The sequence below is a fragment of the Trichomycterus rosablanca genome, chromosome 4, assembly GCF_030014385.1.
Source record: "Trichomycterus rosablanca isolate fTriRos1 chromosome 4, fTriRos1.hap1, whole genome shotgun sequence".
Classification (NCBI taxonomy): Eukaryota; Metazoa; Chordata; class Actinopteri; order Siluriformes; family Trichomycteridae; genus Trichomycterus; species Trichomycterus rosablanca.
In genome coordinates, this window is record NC_085991.1 from 46,847,466 (window position 1) to 46,864,478 (window position 17,013).

Below are 17,013 nucleotides of genomic sequence, written 5' to 3' on the forward strand. Positions count from 1 at the left end.
GCAGAGGTCGTAGTTGCATTAGTTATGAGAGAGACCCAATCCGGTTTAATATCCCACCCCTATCTGAACAACAGGCCAATCGTTGTTCATGTGGCTGCTCAGCCCAGACGGCAGGCACAGCTGAGAATTAATACAATGTATTTGAGATCCCAGCTCTGGTGTTCAGCGTGTGTTTTTACTGCTGCGCCACCTGAGCGGCATTTCATCTGTTCTTCTTTATATCATCTTTAAGGCTAGCTAATGGGTGACTGTACCAAGAACTACTTACACATAAAACAGATCCAACAGACTGAGTAAAGATGGAACTATATTTACACTAGACATTTATGCTCTTTTATTCATGTATTTTCTCCCTTTCTCTTCCAGTTTAGTGTTGCCAATTAGACCCCACTGCTGGGGACCCTGATCGCATCTGAGAAAAGTGTATAGTTGCCTGACATGCTTCCTCTGACGTGTGCACAGTTCACTGACCACTTCTTATTCATCTATACTTTGGTGAGTTCGCACACTCGCACAATTGCTAGCATGTTTTAGGTCTTTATTTTGGAAACTCTGGTGCACAATGGCTGGTTTTGTAGCTCTTGCAAGCTCAAGTTTTTTTCATGGGTGGTATGTTCTCAATCTTATTTCTCTGGTGAGCGTTTGAACTGAGTGGCTGGTGGAGCTGCACGAAAATGCTCTTTTGTTTCTTTTCAAGTCTGTCCCTGTGTTTCCCTGTTTCCTGGCAATGGTGTGGAATGTGATTGCCACTGTTTCTGCTCCAGTAATGTGGTCGCATGTCTTTTCTTCTCTCAGGTCCTGCTTCGGTCTGCAGCTTTGATTTGGTCTTGTTTTGACCATTTAGTAACCATTGTTTTTTCTGTCTTTCGGTTGTCTTTACTTACAGGTTAAATGTCCTTTACTGTCTAGTATCATAGTTAAGTTCATATATTATGTTACTGCTGTTTACAGTATTAAAATCCTTCCAGGGCGGTCAGGTGGCACAGCGGTAAACACATGCTAGCACACACGGGCTGACACTTCGAACTCGTCTGTTCTAAACTCAGCTCTGCCATCCGACCGGGCTGGTTGCCTACATAAACCACGACTGGCTGTCGTTCATCCAGGGTGAGAGCTGGATAGGGACTCTCTCATAACTGAGGCAATTACAACCTCTGCTGGCGGATTGATAGGGCAGTTGTAGTCTAGAGGTTAAGGTACTGGACTAGTAATCATAAAGTCTCTGGTTCAAACCCCAGCACTGCTAGGTTTCTGCTGTTGAGCCCTTGAGCAAGGCCCTTAACCCTCACGTGCCCAGACTGTACACTGCCACAGTACTGTAAGTGTGATGACTGATGGTGCCTGCACGGTTGAGGAATAATGCGGTGATCAGGGTGTGGCTTTCCATACACAAAGCTGATCCGCAAATGAACTCGTCTAGTGCAGGTAGGGGGTGTGTGCCAATCTCGCTCTCCTCAATCAGGGCGAGGATCGGCATCAGTAGAGATAGTTTTTAAAGAACCAAATACAGCACCCAAGTCCTGCACTGCTGCTGTATAAGAACATAAGTAAGCAGTAAAATTCTTACAGACTCCTTTTCCAGCACAGGGACGTTGTCATTGACATCAACAATGTTGATATACACGGTGCCCGTTCCTGTGTTGGCCTGAATGGTCGGTCCGGACCTTCCATTCATATCTGTACCAGTGATTATCAGCGTGTACCTGTCTTGTACCTGTGAAACAAAAGAAAACAGACATAAAGATTACACTTAAAGATGCACCGATGAACATTTAATTGATCTTATTATTGCGAATAGCTTGGAAATATCTACAGAGCAAAATAAAAAGAGACATTTTACGCAGCAGAATGAGAAGCCTGAATCTGAAAACCCCAGAGCGAGACAGGCTTGTGTACATTCCTGATGCTTATCAGTTTATAGACGTGCTTCTGAAAACGTGGAACACTTTCTCACTAAATTGCTAGCATACTGGGGCAGTTGTAGCCTAGTGGTTAAGGTACTGGATTAGTAATCAAAAGGTTTATTATGTGAATTATGTGAATTGATGCAAGTTAATTCAAGTGGGTTTCTGTAACATTCCGCTATGCTTCATTTCCTGCCTCTAAAAAGCCTTAAGATCTAATAATGGAATGTCATAAAGTCATGAAAATGCTTAAAACGTGAATATCTGAGAGTATAAGAGTAATATAAGAGTCCTTGAGACTAATCGCTGATGTTAAGTCATTGCACAGTGACAGATGCCTCACCTCTCTGTCCAGGGTGTTCATTGTAACGTAAATACGTCCTGTATTATCGTTGATGTGAAACATCTGGGTTCCTGCTGGAATCTGCTTGACAATCTTGTAGGAAATCTGTGTATGAGCTGTATTTGGTTCATCGTCGTCAGTTGCTGTGATGTTGATCACATAGTGGCCTGAAAAAAATAAATTTAAACTGAGACACAGATTCATGAGTTTTTTTTTTTAAATAAAGCGGTTGCCACTAAATCATGACTCTACTGAACTGAGAACTGAATTCGACTTTTCCCTGAGCACATATTGAGGTCCTTAAGGAGATTTTTGACAGGTTTGGTGTGGACTGACCTTAACCCCACCTAAACACCTTTGGGATGAACTTGTAGGTCAATTACTAGTGACCAAATTCTAAGAAGGTTTTCCATCATTTACACCTTAAGTTAAAAGTAGACATTAGTACAGATAAAAGTTATTCATAAAGTAGGTGCTTAGGTGGCGCAGTGGTAAAACACACTAGCACACCAGAGCTGAGATTTCGAACACGTCTTTCGAATCTCAGATCTTCCATCCATGCTGAGTGGCTACATAAACAATGATTGGCTGTTGTTCATACAGGGTGGGAAAGTCGGACCAGGGACTCCTTATAACTGATGCAATTACGGCCTTTGCTGGCTGATTGATGGCGCCTGCACTGAGAGAGGAATAATGCGTCAATCAGGGTGTGGCACATCTCATACCCAGCAGGAAAATTCTGTGACGCCAGAAATCACAACTCACAAAGATAATGGGGAAATAAAAAAACATAACAATGCAGCAGTGATGACTGGGGTCTGTCACAACTTCTCATCATCACAGTGATCACGCAAACAATTACAGAACTTTTAGAAGCTTAAATCACGTCATTGCTCATTTTGTTTCAAAAAATTTTTTATTCAGAAATCATGTTCAATGTGAATCCAAAAATTCATGTACCTTTCGGACTGAGTTCTTCAACGTAACCTGTTGGCTGACTGTAAAACACGGGTGGACAGTCGTTCTCGTCTTCAACTTTGACATTTAATTCGATGTCCTTCTCAACAATGGTGCCATCAGAAAGCTTGGCTCGGCCTTTGAGCTACAACAAAATACACACAATGTTATTAAACATGCTGAAAAGAAAAAGCAAAGTGATTAAGAAACACTGTGTGCTGAGTGCTGCTCGTGCACGGGTTGGTTCTGAGGTTTCATTATCTTTTTTTATTTTCTGAGCTAGGTTGTCGCAGATGGTTAGACGACCTGTCATATTGTGACAATCATTTCTCACTTCTGCACTATCCCTGTTCTGTCCACTTTCTCTGTTGGAGGCTGTTTCTGTGTTTTCTATTTTTTTTTAATCCAAAGCGACTTACAGTCTACAGATCAAGCAATTGATGGTTAAGGGCCTTGCTCAAGGGTCCTACAGTGGCAACTTGGCAGTGGTGGGGCTTGATCCAGCAACCTTCTGCTTACTAGTCCAGTACCTTAACTGCTAGGCTACAACTGCCCATGCTTGCAGGTGTCGGGCTTCACCTTGTAGTGAGACATGACCCGCCCCGTTAAACAGTGAGTCCAGACAGAGCATAGTTCTATAATCATTTAGTTTATTACTGACTGTCACATTTAAAACACGCACAGTGATACTGGTAGTCATGCCACGTAACCTAGCTGTACATTCTGTTTGAAAAACAGTAATTCAACCACCGTGGGTTATTTATTACCAGGGTGCACATAAAGAACAAATAATTACAGCTTGCTAGAAAAACAGTTTGTAAGCAATATTATTAAATACAACCCCAATTCCAATGAAGTTGGGACGTTGTGTAAAACATAAATAAAAACAGAATACGATGATTTGCAAATCCTTTTCAACCCATATTCAATTGAATACACTACAAAGACAAGATATTTAATGTTCAAACTGATAAACTTTATTGTTTTTTTGCAAATATTTACTAATTTTGAATTTGATGAAAATGATTTGCAAATCATCGTATTCTGTTTTTATTTATGTTTTACAAAACATCCCAACTTCATTGGAATTGGGGTTGTAATATTAAATCCTCCCTACCCCGCCGGTCTGTGAAATGATATCTTATATGAAACCGGTCCGTGGTGCAAAAAAGGTTGGAAAACGCTGCCCTGGACAACCAGTTTAGCAAGCTGCAAATTTACTGTAGACTAAAAGGATGTGCTTTAAGATGCAGAAAGTCTTTCACTTAAGCTTGTACACTGACTTCCTTCAATTCAGGATTTCCAACGTAGCCCATAATACCATACCACAGGATGGGATGGGGGGGGTTGATATGCAATCAAATTCTACAAAGAATGGGCATACCAAGCAGTGAGCCCTGCCTCCTCACTGAGATAAAAGTTTTTGTCTTTTCCTTGTTCTTGTTCTGAATTGCTCAATTGGCTAGTAAGCTGAAACTCCTAGTGAGATGTTTTTAAGCGAAGTTAGCAGCTCTCTGAGAAGATTCATGAATCTGACCCCTGGCCTTTTTCTCCAACATCCATGAAGAAAGCAGAATGGGGCTGTTACTTTTTTCACTAGGGTGATTTGGGTGTTGCATAACTTACATCCCTTATATCAAATTTTGTTTATAAAAAGAGTTCCCTTTGCGTTAAAATCTTTTCAACCTGGGGGATCTTGACTCCTCCCTCTCCTTTGAACCTCATTACAGTCTTGGTTAAAACTTCTTTTCTACATCTACGCAATATTGCTCGCCTGCGCCCTATGATCTCACACAAAGATGCCGAAATTCTGGTTCATGCATTCATCTTACTGCAACGACCTTTTCATTTGCCTCCCCAACAAAATCATACTGTCTCTTCATGTTCAAAACTCTGCCGCTCGAGTTCTTTCATACACTAAAAAAATCAGCTCATATCACCCCAATTTTTTATAAACTAAACTGGCTACCCATCCTGCTCGGTATTCGTTTTAAAGTTCTATTACTAACATATAATGCGCTCAATGGTCTGGTCCCGGTCGACTTATCAGAACTTTAACACCCCTCTTCCTCTGCACGAACACTTAGGTCCTCAGATACTGATCACTGGTCAGCCACAAAATGTAGATTAGTTACTGTTGGTTGTAGATCATTCAGTGTCATAGCCCCAAAACTATGGAACGCCTTAGCACAAGTTCTTTGCCTTTGCACTTTATTTTCCTCATTTAAAACTCAGCTAAACACCACCTTTTTTCTCAGGACTTCCTCTTTTCCCCTCTGTCCTAAGTGGGGTTTTGATACTTGATATACTTGATATGTAATATGATATGCATGTAAAGTGACCTTGGGTATAAGCAAGGTGCTATATATACGTATGGGTGACTGTGTTTTATATTAAACTTGCACTGATTAATCTTGTGTAATGAGTAACTACCGTTACTGTCATGGATGTAACCAAAGTGTGTAAAACATGACGTTAAAATCCTAATAAATACATAACCAACAAGTACATGGTAAGATGTTCACACAGTTTTGGCCATATGCTTTCGCACAGCATGCACTCACGTAGTAAAAAGGAATTTTCTCTCTGTCCAGGATGCCATTGATCTTGACTAATCCCGTCGTTCTGTCCACGGTGAAGAGATTTACTGGTTCTTGATTTGCTCCATGTCCTATCAATGAGTAAATAATGTTGTTCCTGGTCTCATGATCAGATCGGATCTGAAAGCAAAGATTGCAGTAAAAAATTTTGTTAATACATTTACAGTGTATCACAAAAGTGAGTACACCCCTCACATTTCTGCAAATATTTCATTATATCTTTTCATGGGACAACACTATAGACATGAAACTTGGATATAACTTAGAGTAGTCAGTGTACAGCTTGTATAGCAGTGTAGATTTACTGTCTTCTGAAAATAACTCAACACACAGCCATTAATGTCTAAATGGCTGGCAACATAAGTGAGTACACCCCACAGTGAACATGTCCAAATTGTGCCCAAAGTGTCAATATTTTGTGTGACCACCATTATTATCCAGCACTGCCTTAACCCTCCTGGGCATGGAATTCACCAGAGCTGCACAGGTTGCTACTGGAATCCTCTTCCACTCCTCCATGATGACATCATGGAGCTGGTGGATGTAAGACACCTTGAACTCCTCCACCTTCCACTTGAGGATGCACCACAGGTGCTCAATTGGGTTTAGTCCATCACCTTTACCTTCAGCTTCCTCAGCAAGGCAGTTGTCATCTTGGAGGTTGTGTTTGGGGTCGTTATCCTGTTGGAAAACTGCCATGAGGCCCAGTTTTCGAAGGGAGGGGATCATGCTCTGTTTCAGAATGTCACAGTACATGTTGGAATTCATGTTTCCCTCAATGAACTGCAGCTCCCCAGTGCCAGCAACACTCATGCAGCCCAAGACCATGATGCTACCACCACCATGCTTGACTGTAGGCAAGATACAGTTGTCTTGGTACTTCTCACCAGGGTGCCGCCACACATGCTGGACACCATCTGAGCCAAACAAGTTCATCTTGGTCTCGTCAGACCACAGGACATTCCAGTAATCCATGTTCTTGGACTGCTTGTCTTCAGCAAACTGTTTGCGGGCTTTCTTGTACGTCATCTTCCTTCTGGGATGACGACCATGCAGACCGAGTTGATGCAGTGTGCGGCGTATGGTCTGAGCACTGACAGGCTGACCTCCCACGTCTTCAACCTCTGCAGCAATGCTGGCAGCACTCATGTGTCTATTTTTTAAAGCCAACCTCTGGATATGACGCCGAACACGTGGACTCAACTTCTTTGGTCGACCCTGGCGAAGCCTGTTCCGAGTGGAACCTGTCCTGGAAAACCGCTGTATGACCTTGGCCACCATGCTGTAGCTCAGTTTCAGGGTGTTAGCAATCTTCTTATAGCCCTGGCCATCTTTGTGGAGAGCAACAATTCTATTTCTCACATCCTCAGAGAGTTTTTTGCCATGAGGTGCCATGTTGAATATCCAGTGGCCAGTATGAGAGAATTGTACCCAAAACACCAGATTTAACAGCCCTGCTCCCCATTTACACCTGGGACCTTGACACATGACACCAGGGAGGGACAACAACACATTTGGGCACAATTTGGACATGTTCACTGTGGGGTGTACTCACTTATGTTGCCAGCTATTTAGACATTAATGGCTGTGTGTTGAGTTATTTTCAGAAGACAGTAAATCTATACTGCTATACAAGCTGTACACTGACTACTCTAAGTTATATCCAAGTTTCATGTCTATAGTGTTGTCCCATGAAAAGATATAATGAAATATTTGCAGAAATGTGAGGGGTGTACTCACTTTTGTGATACACTGTATACAGAATCAAATAAATTAACTTTTACAAACACACACATGACAAATAGCCATAATTAACCCTAGCTCACTACACTGTGATCAAGGGTTCAAATCCCAAACGATGCTATCAGCCGGTCAGGTGTCATACAGAAATAACTGGCTATGTCTGAGATGAGGGATGGATTGGTGTCTTGTCCGAGGTGTCACTGCATCGCGCCCAGTGATTCCAGGGACCCGCTATGACCCAGACCAGGATAAAGAGATGATAAAACATAAAAAAATTAAATAATATAAACCAGAGATGGGGACTCGAGTCCAAGTCGCACGTAAGTCGCACACACAGCGACTTCAGACTCGACTCGGACTCGTTTCAAATGACTCGGACTCGTTTCAAAATGTCTTGTGGACAACAAAAGTCAGCAACATTAGTTACGAGTGAAAATTATATATATATATATGATCCGACATCATTCTGATCATGTCATCCGGCCGTCTTAACCCGAAACACACGCAATGGGTAAATGTTACAGCCAGCTTCCGGTGTAGTGATTAAGCGTCGCTCCCTACTTAAAATGGTGGAATACCCTACGTAGTGCACTTCACAGTAACAGATAATGTGAATGGAACGCTCCTACAGAATTGGCGCTAATGATTGTAAGAGTTATTTGCATGTATTGCAGCGTCACACAGATAATGTGTCAATGAAACGCTTGATTGGCTTTCTAACGAGTTCTTGTTTTACTTCACATCCGGGAAAAGTTTGGAAGTTTTTAATTATAAGCACATTTACAAAATAACAGATTATATTGGGGGACATGCTTATCAATTTAATAGCATCTGGAAGAACATAAGCTAAGGTAAGCAGTATTATGGAGTTTTTGTTGTGTTTGGGATTTTGGCCGCTGTGCAGTAATTTGCAATGAAAACAAAACGTATCAGTTTAAGCTTTTAACTGGCACCTAGGAAATTAACAGCAAATGTAGAAAAGTAAAACATGAAAACACAGTCACTAATCTGTTGTTGTTTTTTATCTGAACTTACAGATTATTTATTTCTACGCTACATTTACAATATATGTTTTGTGTTTATTATATTGACTCGTGACTTGACTCGGACTCGTATTTTGTGACTTGTGAACATCTCTGATATAAACACGTACTTATCATTCTAGCACATTTTGAACTGCCCCTATTTCCAGCCCCCAGCTAATCTAACACCTCGGTTCCTCTACTTTTATCTTCTTTGACAGTGTTTAGTTTAGTATAAAGATTACTAAGGATACACGTCTGTAAGTCTTTCACAGCTATACAGCTATAATAACAATCTCAGAATTGTCATACAATCACACAAAGGAGTCGCTGCTTTAAAATTTGCACATTAAAGCTGAACTGAGACTAATTGATCACTGTGACAAAACACAGAAAAGGGGGGTTATTTCCTGCATGCCAACCAAGTCCACAATATAAAGCTTGTTAATTTTTTGCTGGTAAAGGATGCACTGGTGTCTGGCCAACCACATGGTCTTGATGGTGGGCAAAAGTTAGCATGGTACCTTGACTGACCTGTTACTACACAGCCCGCTATACAGAAAATAAAGCTGGGTATGTCTCTCTCTTTGGTCTGGGTCACAGTGGGTCCATACACCTGTCCAGGGTTTCTACCTTTCACCCAGTGAAATGTGACCCTGAATAAGATAAAGTGGTGGTAAAACATATCTATCTATCTCTCACTCTCTCTCTTTTTGTGTGTGTGAGTGTGTGTGTGTTGAAGCCATTCTTTGGTATGCTCTGGGTCATTAGGTCATCCCGAACAGTGAAATTCCTCATCGTCTTAAGCTTTTTATTAGCGGCCTAAAGGGGTTGTGCCAAAATTGATATCTGGAACTGTTCATAAATCCCTCCACTGCAGCAGGACGATGCCAGGCCTGATTACAACAGTGTGGCTTTATAGACATAGAGAGCGTGTGCTTGACTGGCCTGCCTGTAGATCTGTCTACTATTGAAAATGTATGATGCATCATGCAGAGGAGAATCAGACGATGGCGACCGCGGACTGTTGAGCAGCTGAGGTCTCGTATGAAGAGGGAATGGAGAGAATTCCACAATTAGTGTTCTCAGTTCCCACACCATTAAAAAGTCTCATAAATAGGAAAGATGATAGAACACAGAGGTAAACACGCCTCTGTCCCAACTTTTTTTTCTGAGTGTGTTACAGGCATCAAATTCTAAATGCATTTTTTAAATACATTTTCTCCCCATTTTCCTCCCGATTTAGCGCACTCAATTTTGTCTTCCGCTGCTGAGAGATACCAGATTGCATCCAAGGAGAGCACATTGCTGTACAAGCCTCCTCCGACACGTGCACAGCCCTCATATTCTCGCCCCTGCTTTCTGCACAGCATCTCTTCCGCCAATCAGGGTCCTTACACAGCGTATGAAGAACCACCCACCAAGTGGTGACCAGTGGTGACACAGAGTTTCGAACCTGGGAGTTCAGAAACTTAATGCTGGTGCGTCAGCGGAATATCCCGCTGCGCCTAAATGCATTTTTATTAAAATATAATTTCAATTACAATCAAACAAAATGTGTCATCAAGTCTGTCCTGGTCAGGGTCATGGTGGTTTTTTTTAATGAATATTTCTAGAATATTAACAAATATGAGGGATCTTCAAAAAGTTTTCACATTTTTTTAAACTCTATTTATTAAAAATTTCAAAAACAAATCACATCACTTTTCTACACAGTCACATTCTGATGCATTTTTCTCAGCGTCATACCAACTTTTTAATGCCATCAGCAAATCATGTTTCTGGTTGAGTGCGTAGCCACTGATGCAGCGCTGTTTTCACATCATCATCACATGGAAATCTTCTTCCCCTTAAAGCTTCTTTGAGCGTCCCAAAAGGTGGAATTAGATGGAGCTAAATCCGGACTATAAGCGTCTCTCAGTCTCTCAGACACGACTGATTACTCCTCCTCCCACCCTCACCGTTAACCAAAGTATGAGTGCGGAAACTTTTTGAAGATCCCTCGGATATGTAGCTGTATTATGCACATTACATCAACAGAAACTAAAATTAATGAACGTTGTAGTAACTAATCATAAGTCTACAATAATGTGGACTTGGGTTTGCATGCATAAGTATCATTTCATTTAATCATTATAGGTAATTAGGTGTAGCCTGATAAATAAAAATAAAAACATAAAATATCCATTTAACATCAAATCCACAGCAGTATAAGTCATGTGGTCTGAATACTTTGTAAATCCACTGTACAGGAATACTGTAATAGACAGATTACAAATCTGTGCTTTCTGTTGTACATTGCTGACAACCACTGAACGCCTTTTAATTTGTCCTGAATACAGAGAAAGAAACTTACTTTAGCAATGAATAGCTCCTGAGTATAATCCTTGTTCTCCTTCAGCTTCCTTGGAGGGTAAATCCACTCCCTTTTCTGCCTTTGTAATGTTTGCTGCTCTCGTCCATCAGCTTCAGCCTGGATTATCTGTTCATACACAAATGCACAAATACAATCATATAGAGCCATGGTTGTGTTAGAATTCACATAAATCATTAAATAAAATACATAATCTATATGGTCAAAAGGGGGCGACACCTGTCGCCTCACAGCAAGAAGGTCCTGGGTTCGATCCCCAGGCGGGGCGGTCCGGGTACTTTCTGTGCGGAGTTTGCATGTGCTTCCTCCGAAAGCTCAGGTCACCAGTCCATCACAGGGCAAACACACACACACACACCTAGGGCAATTTTTGTTACCTCCAGTTAACCTGACTGCAAGTGTTCGGACTGTGAATGAAACCAAAGCACCTACAAGAAACCCACAAAGACACGTGGAGAACATGCAAACTCCTACACAAATGACCCGTACCGCTTCAGCCTGGAAATGAACCCAGGACCGTCTTGCTGAAGGTGACAGTGCTACCCACCAAGCTACCCCTTACCCCACCACTTTCAGTAAATGGTTCTACCAAGATTTTAGAGCATCTGTGGACATTTGTGGTCAATTTCTCAAAATGCCATTTGTGAGGTCAGGCAATGATGATAATTATTTATCAGGGGTCAGGGTTCTGTGCAGGACACTGAAGTTCTTTCACAGCAAACCATATCTTTACAAACCTCGCCTTGTGAACAGGGTACAATTACATTTATGGCACTTGGCAGACGCTTTAATCCGAAGCGACTTACAACCTATACAATAAAAGCAACTGATAGTTAAGGGCCTGGCTTAACAGTGCACAACAGTGGCAACCTGGTAGTAGTGGGGCTTGAACTGGCAACCTTCCGATTGCTAGTCTAGTACTGTAGCCACAGAGCTACCACTGCCTCAGCCAGGGCTACAATCCAAAATGCATAAATTTATATATTTTTGTCTTATTTAATTGATTTTATATACCTGTTAGTAATGGGTGTGGCTGAAACACATGAAACTAAATGAATTCAGGAGGGTTGTCCTGTCCACATACTTTAGGCTATATAGCGTTTATTGTGCAAACCCTATTCCCGAAAAAGTTAGGACAGTTGAATGCAATAAAGACAAGACACTTTTATTTTAGACGTAATGACTCACCTAGCAACCTAATTGTATTTTTAATGCCTGCAAGGGATTAAAAAAAGTTGGGACAAGGGCGTGTTGACCACTTTGTAACATCACTTTACCTTGAAATTAATGATTTTTTAAGGGCTTAGGTGCTAAGGACACTAATTGTTGCCTTTCATGCATTGCATTTTCAATAGGACACAGATCTGGACTGCAGGCAGGCCAGTCAAGCACATGCACTCTGTGTGTAGAAACCCACACTATTATTTTAGTGCATTCAGAATGTGGCCTGGCATTGTCTTGCTGAGATAGTCATGGACTTCCTGGGACAAGACGTCACCTTGATGATAGCACGTCTCTCTAAAATCCCAATACACATCTCCACATCAATGTGCATGTCACTCATACCATGAGAGATGTTTCTGCACCTTTCACTGATAACAGACCGGAACACCCTTCCCATCTCTGGTGTAAAGATTTCGACATCCATTCTTCCCAAAAACAAGCTGAAACATGCACTCATCTAACCACAGCTCAGGTTTCCAGTATCTAAGATAAGCTAAGGCCCGAATAACTCAGTGGTGTTTCGGCATCTAATTGATGGATGACTGTCTATAGCATAATAAGAGTTTAAGGTTGACGCAGTGGTAGACTATGTTAAGTTACAACACTTTTCCGAAGTACTCCCAATCCCATATGGATATATTCATCACGAAAGAATGATGGTTTTTCAAGCTCAGACCCCACACACATTCAACAGTGGTATATCCAGTTAATCTGACTTTATGTCTTTAGACTGTGGAGGAAACCCACACAGACACACAGAGAACATGCAAACTCCATACAGAAAGGACCAAGACCACTCCACCTGAGAACAGAACCCAGGACCTTCCTTTTATACCCAATCATGATTACCTTCCTAGTTCCTATAGTTGAATGTTTTATTTTTGTGGAAGTACATTTTCAGACCCATGTTGTCTTAACTTGGTCCCAATAAAGCTAATGTTTAAACAACTTAGACATTGTTTACACCAACATGTCAATTAAGTCTATGAACCAACAGGACTGGTAAAGGTCACAGTGGGTCTGGTTCCACTGGGAAACAATAGGTGCAAACTGTGTGTATCCTGGACAGAGTGCAAATAAATCTCATGCCTTCAGCCATCTACCACCAGACATAGCCAATAGGCCTAGTATTTCTTTATTCCGCACAGCTTACAAACTGAGCATGCAGTTCTGAACATTGTTTTGTTACCTGGTTACCTATTTTGACCTGATGTCTTGTCTGGGTTTTTTCTATTAGCTCTAGGGACAGGACTGTAAGTGACTGAGTAAAAACCTAACAGAAGCGGTTGGTGAAAATAAAAGAATATGTACAGAAATTATATCCCTTATTTTTCAAAGCCAGGTTTAATTGTGTAATTACCCTATTACTGATGGGACTAGTGATAGCTTAGTGGGTGGAGCTGTGGGTTACTAACTGGAAAGTTGTCGGCTCTACTGGGGTGCCCAATACGTTGGTTGCGATCTAACAGTCGATCACACAGTGCACATTGGTGGATCACGGCTCAGTGAAACAGGTGAACTTGACTGACATTAAATGTGGCCACTGTTGCTTAAATTTGCGATTTGTTACCATAGCTACGCCTCAGCCCACCTAAAGCCCCGCTGTTCTAGAAAGTTTTCATTCATCAGTAGCCAGTTTGCATTTTTCCCTTTGTAACCTGCACTGTTTGTGAAGATGAGTGCGCAACCAAGAACAAAAAAACCAAAAACGGTTTGACTTGGGAAAGTACACTGCAGAGACGCTGTTTCGTTCATACATGGAAGAAGGAGAAATTTTAACCCTACAATGTGACATTCATATATATACTGTATATACAGTATATATATATATATATATACACACAGTAGACCCTTGAGTTACGAACGGTTTACCATACGAACATTTTGGGTTACGAGCGATCTTTTTCAACTTAACATACAAACAAATTTCGGATTACAAACAGAAATTCGCGAAACACATGACGTCACGAACAAGTTGCCTCTGAGCGTCTCTCTCTATATATATATTTATATACAGTAAGTGAACATTCGGACAGTGGATGGTGTTTTCTTTACATTTTGTAAAATTCAATATTAAAATGTCCCCAAAGAAGGTGCAGAGGAAGCGTAGTGGTGAGAAAATGAAAAAATAAATAAATAAAATAATCACTATTCATTGTTGTATAATTACTCCTGCCAGTAGGTGTCACTGTGTAGCCAATGGGGACAGTGAGTGAGAGAGAATAAGGAAATCAGCTCAGTAAAGTATTCTTTCTTTCGTGCAATTACACCTACAAAATACAACACTACTGAAATAAAGAAGGAGATAATAGAGAACTATGAGAGTTATTGTTGTTTCTGGTAAATACATTTTATAATAAAAAAGAGAAAAGTATTATGGTGTATGGTACAGCACACGTACTGTACTGAAATGTGATGTGGTGTGTATTTTTATGTACAGTACAGTACTACTAATGTGTATTGTTGTTTATTATTGTTTATTACAGGAATGACTATTCTATAATTTAAGATTTAAGGGAAAATATACTTGTATTTATAACAAAAGACATTAGAGAGGTTAGGTAAGGGTGTGGTTTGGGAGGTCTGGCACGGATTAATTCTGTTTACAGGATTTCTTATGGGAAAAATAGGTTTAACTAACGAACATTTTGACTTAAGAACAGCCCTTCAGAACTAATTAAATTCGTAAGTCAAGGGTCGACTGTATGTGGATAAAGAATTTAGTGTACTTGTAACAAATAAAAGTATCAAATCTGCCCCAGATGTCGTTTATCCTATCATTTAGTAAGTAGGCTGTAAATGAGAATAGTTAAAAGATTAACCACTCATGTTTTACACTGTTTTCTTTACAAGGACAAACAGCTCAGGTATAATATTTTAATCCTGCTGTATTTAATCCTAACTTAAAGATTATGATTAAGATTAGGATGAGGAACTAAGGATTTAAACAGGGAATAACGGGAAAATGAATCAACACGGATGGGCTTAACCAAGCCAAGTCATTTCCTCAGAGGAAACATCAGATCAACATGAGCTGAGCATTACAGAATCTGTTAAAAACACAACAACAACATAAACAGGCTGTATTTGTACTAAAACTATAAAAACACACATGCATTCCTACAAACCAAAACTAATCTACGTTTTTACTATCCAGTGAACTTTGGTACTTACATCAGTGCAGCACACAGTGTATAAAAAACACAAAATCATCCACGTCGCCATTTAATCCACATTCACAACAAAAGCGTCCAAATATTAATGATCTGGTGTTAGGAGGGAACAGGGAGCAGGGAACGGTACAGACTGGAGCTAAAGTTCGCACTGGAGTCTCAGCACACACACACACACACACACACACACACAGCACCGCCCTCCACACACACACAAGCGCTATCAGTGTTTCTCAAAGGAAGGAGGCGGGGTCAAGTCCGCGGGGGGTGCGGTGGGTTATGGGCGCCATCACGCTCAGATCCAGCACAGTCCAGTCCAGATCATTTGTCTACACACTAAGTGCAGATTTGGCCAAAAAATATAGGTAACCTTCCACCTTCATAAAAGTCTGAATAAAATTGAAAGTGTCAGAAGTGTAATTTACAGTGTTTCTCAATTGCTTTGGTGCATTTCTCTGATCAGAATTAAAATTCTCATGACTGTTAGTTCAACCTCCACAAGATTTAGTCATTTGTGCACATCATAGTAGCAGTTTCTCATTCCTTCCAACAAACTGCAAATGCTTTTGGACATGCATCAATTGCTTCCATACAATTCTCTGCTGTTTTATAACATTAGCATTTGCTTATGTCATGTCAGTCAAAATGAACCATACTTATGAATGCTGAATAGTCGTTCCCTATGAAACTAATAGTCCTCATTTCATTGCTTGAATCGTTACATACAAAAATGTTGAACTAGTTGTAAAAATCAGTATGTTGTATGTTCCAATTCAGTTCCAATATGTACTGCAATATTGTTTCCAGTTGTGCACAGCTCTACCCAAAGGGTGTTTCTTATGTTTGTTGTAAATAAGTTTGTACTTTGCTTTAGCACAATGCTGTGAACAAATTAGAATTGCAAAGAGCATATGCAGTAAAAATGTGAAACATAAGTATTGAGTGTCTTGTACTCATTTACCTCACTAAATACAGTAATGTGTAACTTAACTGTAGATTTCAGATAGGTGTGCTAATAGTGTATAGTGCAGTCTTGAGCATTTTCAGGTAGTGTCACCATGATCTGACTTTTTTGCATTGGAAAACACTTACAGAGTGAACTGTCATAATGAAAACATGACAAAGCCATTTGACTATCTTGTTCATAAACAATGTTGTCAGGACTTCTTATTTTGATGACACTGACACTTTCATTGACATGAATACTTGCTTTTGAGGAATGAACTCTCCATTTTGAGCAAGTGACACGCTTTTGCAGGTTATCAACTAGGTTTTGCAGTTTGTACTAATTGTTCTGAGAAATGCACTTATTGCTGTTTTTGGTAGATACATTATATAAAAAAAGAAGGAAAAGTATTATGGTCTATGGTACAGCACACGTACTGTACTGAAATGTGATGTGGTGTGTATTTTTATGTACAGTACAGTACTACTAATGTGTATTGTTGTTTATTATTGTTTATTACAGGAATGACTATTCTATAATTTAAGATTTAAGGGAAAATATACTTGTATTTATAACAAAAAACATTAGAGAGGTTAGGTAAGGGTGTGGTTTGGGAGGTCTGGCACGGATTAATTCTGTTTACAGGATTTCTTATGGGAAAAATAGGTTTAACTAACGAACATTTTGACTTAAGAACCAATTAAATTCGTAAGTCAAGGGTCGACTG

The 17,013-nt window shown here is 40.4% G+C and overlaps 1 protein-coding gene across 1 annotated transcript in view; it reads right to left on the reverse strand.

The window, feature by feature from the left end:
- The window catches only part of LOC134311748 (desmoglein-2-like protein), a 35,224-nt gene extending 19,743 nt beyond the window's left edge, over positions 1-15,481 (reverse strand). Inside the window, exons 1-6 of the mRNA XM_062993410.1 lie at positions 15,342-15,481; positions 10,926-11,051; positions 5,769-5,924; positions 3,208-3,349; positions 2,248-2,414; positions 1,568-1,714 (exon numbers count right to left, since the gene is read on the reverse strand). Coding sequence (XP_062849480.1) covers positions 1,568-1,714; positions 2,248-2,414; positions 3,208-3,349; positions 5,769-5,924; positions 10,926-11,051; positions 15,342-15,392 — 789 coding nt within the window. The 5' untranslated portion in view covers positions 15,393-15,481. The remainder of the gene's footprint in view (positions 1-1,567; positions 1,715-2,247; positions 2,415-3,207; positions 3,350-5,768; positions 5,925-10,925; positions 11,052-15,341) is intronic.
- Between the last annotated feature and the right edge of the window lie 1,532 nt (positions 15,482-17,013).